The sequence below is a fragment of the Trichoderma reesei genome (genome assembly GCF_000167675.1).
Source record: "Trichoderma reesei QM6a unplaced genomic scaffold TRIREscaffold_55, whole genome shotgun sequence".
In the NCBI taxonomy this organism is placed as follows: domain Eukaryota; kingdom Fungi; phylum Ascomycota; class Sordariomycetes; order Hypocreales; family Hypocreaceae; genus Trichoderma; species Trichoderma reesei.
The window spans coordinates 22,081-33,670 of record NW_006711202.1 but is presented as its reverse complement, the minus strand read 5'-3'; the positions used below and the strand labels follow the sequence as shown (position 1 = coordinate 33,670).

The following is an 11,590-nucleotide window of genomic DNA, read 5'->3' as shown; positions in this document are numbered from 1 at the left end:
TATGCGCCCCACCAGCTAAAGACTTTTATAAAATTAATACATAAGGGATACTTATAGCTCTAATTATTAAAGAACTAGTAATAACTTTTATAAAAAACTATATATTAAGTAAGAGGATACTTTAGTAGTATTAAAATAATATTATAATAGCGCTATTATACTAAATATTATGAACTTAAACACGTGAAAGGTTTTAAAAACTACCTTATTATATTAAAAGTGTAAGGGATATTACTTATAAAGGATATATTATATTAAAGACTATATAATATATAGTAATTATAGCTATATTATAAAATACTATAGTAATTTAATAAACTAGTAAAAAAAACCAGCTACTATATTAAATATTAAGCTAGTAAGAACTTAGTAATAAGATATTAGTTTTTATTTACTTAGCTTTAGGCCTAATATAAGTCTATTACTTTAATACCTTATTTAAATTAAAGTATAAAAAGGATAGTAAAATATAATAGCACTTTTAAATAATAAAAGTTAGGTTAATATTATTAGTAAGAGGATTATAAGGAATATGCTATTATTACTTATTAACTTTATAATAATAAGTGCTTTTATTACTATACTATAAGAAATTTATAGCTATTATAAATAAAAATTATAACTTTATAATAACTTTAATATAAAAAAAGAGCTCCTTACTATCTTTATTATAGTAAATATATAAGAAGATATTATTTTAAGATTACTATAAGAAAAGTAATAAAATATTTTTACTTTTATAATATAAAACACTATATAATTTAACCTTAAGCTATAAGATATTAAAATTATTATATTAAAGGACTTATAATATACTTATAATCTTTTTAAAATAGCACTAGAGATTTACTTTATTAACTTATAAACCTTAAGACTTTATTTAATATAAGCATCTTACTATTTAACTAAAAGTAATAAGAAAGGGAATATACTTTTATAATATTAAAATTATATAAATATTATAAATAAAAATACTATAATATAATTAGCGCTATTAAATAGTTTAATATATATAATTAACCTTAAACCTAAATATAAACCTTTATAAAAATTAATTTATTTACTAGTAAAAAAAGAATTAGTAGTACTTTATAAGTATATTAACTATATATTATTTAATAAGTAAATTATAAAATTATCTAGTTTATATAAAGCTTCTGTATTATTTATATTAAAAAAGGGGGGAAAATTATAACTTTATATAAACTATTATAAACTTAATAAAATTATAAAAAAGAATATTATACCTTTACCTTTTATTTATAAAATTATAAACTAATTATAAAAAGTAAAAATTTTTATAAAACTTAACTTAAAAAATACTTACTATTATATTTATATATAAAAAGGAGATAAAAAAAAAATAGTATAGTAATATTATTATAGTCTCTTTTAATACTAGATTTTACTATTTAGCCTTATAAATACCTTAGCTACTTAGCAGATATATATTAACTTTATTTTTATAAGACTTATTAATATTATATATATTATTTATTTAAATAATATTTTAATTTACAGTTAGAATAAGTAAGAGTATAAAGGATATATTTATATAATCCTTAAATAACTTTAACAGCATAGTCTTTATATTAATTTAAAGAAATGTAAATTTTATATTAATACTATTTTATATTTAGGATTTATTATTAGCTCTGCTAAGGTATAAATAAAAAAAGATTATATTAAAGTTATTATAAACTAGCTAGAATTAACCTCTATTAAAGCTATATTAAGATTTTTTAGATTTTATAATTTTTATTAGCGTTTTATTTATAATTATAGTAAAATTATAGTGCCTTTTACTAATTTAATTAGTAGTAAGAAGGATTAGAAATTTTAATTTATATTAGTTAAATATAAAGCATTTAAAATATTAAAAAAGAAATTTTATAAATAACCTATTCTTATGCATTTTAACCCTGCAGCCTAAATTTATATTAAACCTAATATATTAAAGTATGCTATTAATATAATACTATTAATCCTTATAAATAGGTAATAGCATCCTATAGCATACTTATTATAAAAACTTAACCTATTTAAATAATATTATACTATACTAGATATAAAAATGCTTACTATTACTAAGGTATTTTAAGTTTAGTAATATTATATTATATATACTGCATACCTAGTTTAAGTATTAACTAATTACTTAAACTATACCTACCTTACTATAAAGAAAAAGCTATTAACTAAGTAAGTGTTATAATTATAGGAATTAGCACTTTATAATTTTATAATTAAATTCTAACTAGGAAAAGCTAACCTAGCTAATATATTTATAAAGCATAATAATATTTATAGTAGTAAAAGATAAGATAAAATAGCTTATAGCTACTTTAAACTGTTTTTTATATAATTTTATAATAATTATAGTTTAGCTATAAAGTAAGAGGGAACCTAGAACTTTAATATCTTATTAATAATTAGTTACTTAACCCCTAGGTTATACCTAGGGGCGGTTCCTTAAGCTAAGAGGGCTATAATTATAAGTATATAAGTAGCCTGCTTTTAGTATATATTTAGGTTAACCTTAAAGGCATAATAAAGTGCTGCTATAATATTATAAAAAGACTAAAAAATACTTAAAAAGGCATTATAAAAAGCTTAATATAAGGATGCCTATATATAAATGCTTATGCAGACTCTTAAAGTTAATAATTCTTTTATTAATAGCATGTATATTAAAAAGTAATAGACTTATAGTATAGACTAGTTATTATAATATTATAAATAAGTCTTTATTTTATATATAATATACTTTAAAATCCTTATGCTATTTTATAATAATCCTATAGTAGGATATTAAGGACTTTATAAAATAGTAGCTAGGATTATATTATATTACTATTAGTAAGGTATAAAGTAAGATATTAAGATATATATTAATATATATATAGTTTATTAAAAAACTAAGCTAAAACACTATTAACCTTATAGTAAACTTATCCTGCTACTTACCTTAATATAACTATAGTAAGAGATATTTATAAACTTTATTATAAAATTACTAAAAGTAATTTATAATAACTGCATATATAATTTAATTTTAGTTATTATTAATTACTTTATAAAGTATATATTATATATTCTATACTATAAAAATATTATAAGTGCTAGACTAGCTAAAATATTCTACTATTATATCTTTTAACTTTATAGTGTTTTAAATAGTATTATTTCTAACTAAGGTTTAGTTTTTACTAGCTAGTTTTAATAAAGTTTTTACTACCTTTTTATAGCTAAGTAGTAATTAAATATTATATTTTATTTATAAATAAATAGCTAAATAAAGAAATAAAACTAAAATCTTAAATATTACTTATAAGCCTTTTATAATAAGAACTAACTTAATTAGGTAAATAAATTGCCTTTAGCTAAGTTTACTTATAATACTGCATAATATTTATTAACAGGACACTCCTTAAGTTAGCTTTTACTTAAATATAATTTAAAAGCTCCTAGACTTCTTTAAAGCTAAGTTAAATATATAAATGCTTTTATAATTAAATAAGTCTAGTAAATGCAGTATACTTATAAGGATATTATAAAAATATTATAAAATAGTATTACTATATATAATAAATAGTATAATATAAAATAAACTTAAAAAACCTTTTATATTAGTAATTAGGTGCTTATTTCTACTAAGCACTTAAACCTATACTGCCTAACTTATAAGCTAGTATAAAAATATATAAAACTATATTAAATTAAGAAGATTATTAGTACTAGTAAACTAGTATATTAATTATACTTATTATTATTACTTTATATTTATAATATTTTTAATATTATTAACCTTAAAGAATACTATAGTAAAAATAGATATTTATTTAAACTAATAAATTATCCCTTTATATTAAAGGAAATATATAAAGTTAAATGCATTTTTATATATAAGTATTAAGGTAAATAGCAGCTTTACTTAGTTAAATAAAAAGACTATTTAAATAAGGATAATTAATAGTTAAAATATTTAGACTTTATAAATAACACTATAATTAAGGAATATAAAGATATAATTAAATAAAGCTAATATTACTAAATATTATAATAAGAATAGTATAATAAAAGTATATATTATTTAATTATATATTAAAAAAAGAGGAGATATACTTAAAAATACTAAAACTTTAATTTAAAAAATTATTAAACTTTAACTTCTTATTATCCTTTTTACTACCCTCTGCCTTTTTTTTTACCTCCTCCTTTACCTCCTTTATTACCTCCTCCTTCTTTAATTCTTCCTCCTTTAACTCCTCCTCCTCCTCCTCCTCCTCCTCCTCCTCCTCCTCCTCCTCCTCCTCCTCCTCCTCCTCCTCCTCCTCCTTTATTACACTTACTACTAACTTCTTACTATTAGAAATTATAATATAGCTTCTTTTTAATTCTTTATTAAAGCTAATAATAATAGGTTTCTGCTTTTTATCTCTTTTTATAAGAAATAGGACTTAAAACTATATTATAAATTAGTAATACTATTATACTATAACACTATATTTATATACTATACTTTTTAATTAAGATAATACTACTAAGGGTAATAAAGTATAATGCCTATAGCGCTTTTATTATATATAATGCATTTATATTAAAGGTAAATAAAATTAAGACTTTTTTATAAATAGGCTATAGTATATATTTTAGGCTACTTTTAACTATCTTTATTTATTATTAATATGCAGATATTATAAAGTTATTATAAAAAGCACTTATTATATTATTTATAATAATAGCTATATTTATAAAAATGCTAGTATTAATTAAGGAATTTATAATAAGTATATATATTTTATAATTAATAATATAGTATATATAATAAACTATATAACCTACTTATTATTAGTTTTAATTATAATATAATAAGTATATTATAATCTTACTAGTATTAGTATAGTAGCAGCCTTTAAAAGTATTACTATTTACTAAATTAAATATAAATATATAATTATAATACTTAATATAAGGAATATAGTTATTATAATTATTAGTATTTCCTTATTATAAACTACTATTAAGGACTTATAGTAAATTATAAATAGGTATAAAAGGGGGGGATATTACCCCCTAGTAGTTATTATTATTATTATTATTTAGCATTTACTTACCTATTAGTATACTATACCTTATAATATAATAACTTAACACTTTATTATAATATCTTTATAATTAAATAGTATAGCGCGCTTATATATAGCATATACCTTAAAGGAGAGAGTATAAAAAAGAAAAAAAAAAAGAAGAGGAAGAAAGGTATATAAGATCTTGCCTTTTATATATATATTATTATATAGCAGTACCTGCTAATTTACTATATTAGCACTATAATATAATAATAATTTACTTATTATACTTTTACTTTATTTAAAAAGAATAACTTACTATATTATATTATACTAACTTTACTATAAATATTTTATTAAGTATATTAAAATACTATAATAAAAAAAGGGCAACTGCTTATAAAAGGAAAAGAAGCCTAAAATAATATATTAAATTATTAACTAAAATTAAAAATAAAATATAAAATAGCTAAAAAAAGGAAACTAAATACTAAAGCTATTATAAGTGCATATTTATAACCCTGCAGAAATTATATAAAGAGATATAAAGGCGCTTTAAAGCTAAAAGGAAGTTATTATAAAAATTAATAACCTCCTGCTAAATCTTATTAAATAATTACAGTAACTTAAACCTTAACTATATTTATTATAAAGAAAATATAAAGGAGCGCCTTTTAAAAGTAATAAAGGGATAAGAATACTTCTTTACCTCTTCCTTAAGTATATTTATAAAGGGATTAGAATTATCTTAAAAATAATATAAAGAGTTCTTATAAAAAGACTATATATATTTTTAATAAGGTACTTATAATACTTTAATATATGCCTAGAAATATAAGTTTAGTATTTAGGCTAAGAGTAAAAAAAGAAAATAAGTTATACTATATTTTATAAATTAGCTAATAAGGCAGACTATAATATGCATATAGCCTTATATATATACTTAAGTAATAAGATATAACTACCTTAACCTTAATTTTAGGCATAATAAAAATATTTTAAGAAAGCAGTAAAAGCCTTTTAATAAAAGATAAAAGGCTTACTTACTTTTTAATATACTAAACCTTAAAAGTAATACTTATATAGCACTAGTCTGCTATAATATTAATATAACTTTATAATAAATATAAGGATATAATAGGCATACTATAATAAGGTTTTAAAAAGGTTTAAGGCTATACTATCTCCTAGTATAACTACTTCCTCCTTCACTTCCTTATTATTTAATATATTATTAGGAAAGTTTTTTAAAGAGATTAGCATAGGCTAAGGTATTTTTTAAGGGCGTCTTTATAGGTAATATATAGGAGAATTCTTAAGTAAAATAATAGCCTTTAAGTAATAAGTTTATAAAGGTATTATAATAAAAAAGTATAAAAATAGTAAGGAAGTATTATAATTAAAGACTAACTAGGTAGAAAATAAGTATATATATTTAAGAATAGGCTATATTATAATAAGTCCTTAAGGCATATAAAGACTATTAAATAGGCCTAGACTTTAATTAAATATAAAAGAATAAGATAAATGCTAGAAAAATAAATAAAAGGCAGAATAATTATATTAAAATAATACAGTAAAGGAAGGGCAACTTATTAAGATTATAGTATATAGTCTTTATAAAAAGGCATAGTTTTTAAAAGGAGTTTAGTATAAAGTTAGATTAAATATATATAAGGTTATAATAACCTTAATATAAAGTGCTTATAACTTTATAGCATTATTATAGCTATAAAAGGAGTAAACTATCCTTTTATTTTAAGGAGGTTTAAAGATAAATACAGTTACTTATAAACACTTACTTTTAGAAGTGATTATATAATTAACTCCTAGACCACTTAGTAGTAACTAATAACTATATACTAACTTCCTATAACCTTAGTTATCCTCTCTCTCTTTTTACTTCCTTATATTACATGCCGGCTCTAACAGAAAGATTAATATAAAGTAAGCTTAAAATATTATTTTATATATAAAAATTAAAGCTAATTATAAAAAGGCCTAGAAAGCCTTAATAAAGTTCTTTAATTAAATAGCAGCTAGTAATTATTAACTATTTTCTTAAAAAGTATTTTTTTTAAGTAGATTAATTTTTATATTATTAAATTAAATAATATAAGAATTTTAGTTAAAGAATAAACTTTTTAATAAAAATAGTATATAAAAATATAAAAAGTATTCTTTTTATTAATATAAAGGATTTACTTTATTTTTATATAGCTATACTTTAAATATTAATAAAAAAAGAGTATAATTATAACTAAATAGTAATAAAGTAAAAAATAAGGCTTTATTAAACCTATATTAGCTAAATATAGCTAAAGTTACTACTTACTTAAGTCTGCTATATTATTATTAATCTCCTTATATAAGACTATTACTATATTAAAGCTAATATTAAATAAAAGCAGGCGCTATTACTATATTTAAAGTTATTTTATATATTTATATAGTAGTATACTTTATTATATATTTATTATATTAAGAAGAATATTATTCTTATTATTAAGCTATTAATAAAAAATATAATTTATTTTTATTAATAATTAAATAAGCTTTTAATATATTTCCTTATTATTTACTATATAAAGTTATTAACTTAGTATTTTAAAATTTATATAAGCCTTTTTTTTATAAAGTAATTTTATTTAAACTATAGTATATTTCTATATAAACTATAGTAGTTTATATAATAGCTAAAAAGATACTCTTAAGTAGTAAAGTCTATGCCTATATAATAAAATATAATATAATATACTAGTAGTTATTATTATTAAGAAGATATTACTAAAAGGGACAGTAGCAGTATTAGCCCTAACTATTACTAGGTTGCTTATAATCTTTATATAAGTAGCTGGCTATAACTTAAACTTATAAATAACTATAAGAAGGCCCTGCTACTACTGCCTTTACTGCAGTTATAGCTTTAGCCCTTAATAGCAGTTATAATAATAAAGGCAGAGTAGTTTTATTTAAATAGTTAATAATCTCTATTTAAATAGTAGGAGTTTATGCTACTAGCTAAAGTAACCCCCCTTAGTACTTTTTACTATACTTATATATTAAAATATAGTATAGTATACTAGCAGTTATTTTAAAGGGCGCTAAATATTATAATTATAGAATTAGCCCTGCTACTACTACCTCTGCTGCTGCTTTTACTACTATCTCTGCTACTGTCTTTACTGCTATCTCTACTACTGCTGCACTTATTACTGCAGGTATGCTCCTTAATTCTAGGTTAATAATAATAATAAGTATTGCTGCAGGGGCTGTATAAAATTGCTAAGGGGGCTATAACTAACTTAAATAGGCTTAGTAAGGGTCTATATATAAGGACTTATAAAAACCTTTTTTAACTTTAAAAATATATAATTAATTCTAGAAAAATACTATAAAGAAAAAAAAATTATTTTTAAAAAGCTTATTAAATAAACTAATATATTCTAGCTAAAGATTTTATTTATATTTATTAAAGGCCTAAAAAACTTAAGTTTAAGTTAAAAGCTAATTTTTAGCTAGATAAATGCTTATATAAGCATGCACTTAGTATTTACTAATAGTTTATAAAATGCTTTTTAGTAATATATAAAAAGTTACTTAATTTTATATAAAATTTATATAAAAAACTAAGCTTAAACTTAGCCTAGGTTTTTACTATTATTATATAGCTTATAAAAATTAATAAAAATATTTTAAAAAAACTATATAGTACCTTTAGCTAATAAATTACTTATATATATTTTTATTATATTTTTTTAAATTTTATTATATATAGAAAATATCTTATAAAAATATAGTATATAAGAGAAAAAAGTAAGGTACTTAAACTACAGCCCCCCTAGTAATTTTATATAGCCTCTGCAGTAATACTTATAATAATAATAATAAGTCTATTAGAGATTATAAAATTAATATTTATAATATTATTATATAGGTTATAGGCATTTCTATTAAAATACACTATAAAGGGGTGTATAGTTATAAAAGTGCTAGTATAGGCGCAGTAAATTTAATAAGTATATAGACTACTACTATTTAAATAAAGATTCTTAACTATTTAAATAGGACTACTTTAAAAGCAAAGGGTCTATAGTATTAAAGATTATAATACTGTTATTTATAGTATTATTATACAGGCTATAAGATATACTAATAGCTTATACTATAAATAAGTATATAGCTCTAGGACTAGTATTATAAATATAATTATTTTAGTATAAGTATAGTAATCCTAATTATATTTAAAATTTATAAAAAAAGCTATAACTTTTTTAAAATTAAAAATTACTAATTAATATATTTTTATAGCTAATATTAAAAAGCAGTTTTATTATATAGCTAAATATAGCAGTAGTATTAATATAGCTATTACTTTAATAATTACTACTTATACTATTACTATTTTTACTAACTTTAAGCTAGTAAGGTAATAGCAGGCTTAAAGTAAGTATTAAATATAAGTAATACTATTTAAACTATACTATATTACTATTTAAATTATAATAGTCTATGCTTATACTAAAATTATTATACTTATACTACTATTACTATAACTATATACTTATTTATAGTATAGAATAATAGTAAGGCTAGTAGCCTATATAATAATATAAAGACTTTATCTTTAGCTATTAAAATAAAAGGTAGCAGCGCCTTACCCTTATTCTTATTTATAATTATAGCAGTAGTAGCAGTAGTAGTAATAATAATAGCAGTAGTAATAGCAGTAATATAGCCTTATTTTAATTATTTATAAGTTTATAGCTATAGCTAGAAGTTATTTTAGCTACTTAGCTAATATTAGCAGCCCTTATGCCTTTTTTTTAATAACCTCTTCTTAATAGTAATAACTGCTAGTATGCTATATTATATTTTAATATATAGGTATAGACCTTATTACTTAAGGGTATTCTTTTAGCTATAGTATAAACTACTATAGTCTAAATAATAATATAGTATAATTTAAATAGCATTACTCTTAAATATACCTATATAATAATATAGGTTAAGGCTACTAGTTAAAGCACTTTATAAGCTATAAAATAAAAGTAATCTTATTTAAACTATAGTATATTCCTATTTAAATTATAATAGTTTATATTATAATTAAAAGGACACCCTTAAATAATAAGGTCTATACCTATATATTAAAATATAATATAGCATACTAGTAGTTATTACTATTAAAAGGATATTATTAAGAGAAGGGTATAAAAGTTAAGACTAGGTAATTAAGGCAGGCTAATTTATTTAAAAATAGTATTTTCTTTATTTTTTTATTAAATATATATATAGTTATAACTAGGCTAGCTTATTTTAATTCTCTTAAACTGCTAATACTAGCTAGGTACTAGGGGGGTCTTAGAAGTTAATTACTTACTATATTAGTATAGCTAGACATAGGGGGGTTAATAATTAGGAAAATGCGCTATTAATTTAGAAAAAATTAGGTACCTTTATATATACCTAATTTATATAGCAGTATAAGTTACTTTATTAATATTATAAATTTAAAAATTCTATATATAACCTGACTATTTATTTATTAAATAAAGCTATTATATAAGCTTATTAGCACTTTTATATATGCTTATATTAAGTTTATTATATTTATTATAAATTTTATTATTTTCTTTTTTATTTTTAATATTAAATTTATCCTTTAGTATACTGTATTTTTCTTTTACTACTATTTTTAATCTATTTACTTTAAAAAAGTATTTCTAATAATTATAGGGTTATTAAAATATATTACTAATAGTAAATTATATTACCTTTTTTATAACTTTATAATTATAATTTTATAGCTAGGTAATAAAATAGTACTTAAAAAGGGATCTTAATAAAAAAAGCTTATAATAAAGAGAATATATATTATAAAGCCACTTTATTAAGTTAAGAAGCTTATAGCAGTTAGTTTTTAATTAAGAAGTATAATGCTAGTCTTTAAGCAGCTTTTATTACTTAAAAACAGTCTTAACTTAAAATAGCCTTATACTTTTCTTAATTATAAATTATATAGCCTAAAGCTAGTATTATAAATAAGGCATTTTATTATAAGCTTTCTTTTTCCTTACTCTTTTTACTTTAACTGCTTACTTTACTTATTTATTATAATTATCTTTAGTAAGCCTAAGCCTTATATTATAAATAATTAATAAGCTATATTACCTTATAATTAATATCTAGCTTAAATAGCTTTACCTTTTTAAGTTCTTCTTTTTTAAATGCCTTATCTTATTTATAGTAATAATGCTATTAAAGGCAAGGGTATATATAACTTTCCTTACCTTCTTCAATATATAAAAGATAAAAAGGAAGTAAGCAGCATACTAAATAAAATAAAGGCCTTAATTTAATACTAAATATAGTGATAATATTATTAAACCTTTTAAATATATAGCTTTAATATTAAGATTATATTTTACTAAATCTAGCTGTTTTTTTAGTATTAAGAAGTATTTCACGTAGCTTTTATATAGCAGCTTTTATCATCATTTTATAATATCACATAA

At 19.5% G+C, this 11,590-nt stretch overlaps 2 protein-coding genes across 2 annotated transcripts in view; both read right to left on the bottom strand.

The window, feature by feature from the left end:
- Positions 1-2,850: 2,850 nt before the first annotated feature.
- Positions 2,851-6,058, bottom strand: TRIREDRAFT_112677 (uncharacterized protein; the record flags this gene model as incomplete). Its single annotated transcript, XM_006969945.1, has 17 exons — positions 2,851-2,853; positions 2,968-2,977; positions 3,074-3,102; positions 3,239-3,248; positions 3,809-3,819; positions 4,236-4,337; positions 4,893-4,927; positions 5,074-5,076; positions 5,118-5,128; positions 5,322-5,331; positions 5,363-5,367; positions 5,411-5,414; positions 5,564-5,568; positions 5,693-5,709; positions 5,782-5,787; positions 5,887-5,898; positions 6,038-6,058. 17 exons carry the CDS (start codon positions 6,056-6,058, stop codon positions 2,851-2,853), a joined length of 294 nt encoding a protein of 97 aa, XP_006970007.1.
- A 4,393-nt stretch (positions 6,059-10,451) lies between these two features.
- Positions 10,452-11,590, bottom strand: part of TRIREDRAFT_112676 (uncharacterized protein) — a gene marked incomplete at both ends in the record, with an annotated part of 7,665 nt that continues 6,526 nt past the window's right edge. Inside the window, 4 exons of the mRNA XM_006969944.1 lie at positions 10,452-10,454; positions 10,530-10,541; positions 10,784-10,798; positions 11,366-11,407. Coding sequence (XP_006970006.1) covers positions 10,452-10,454; positions 10,530-10,541; positions 10,784-10,798; positions 11,366-11,407 — 72 coding nt within the window. The remainder of the gene's footprint in view (positions 10,455-10,529; positions 10,542-10,783; positions 10,799-11,365; positions 11,408-11,590) is intronic.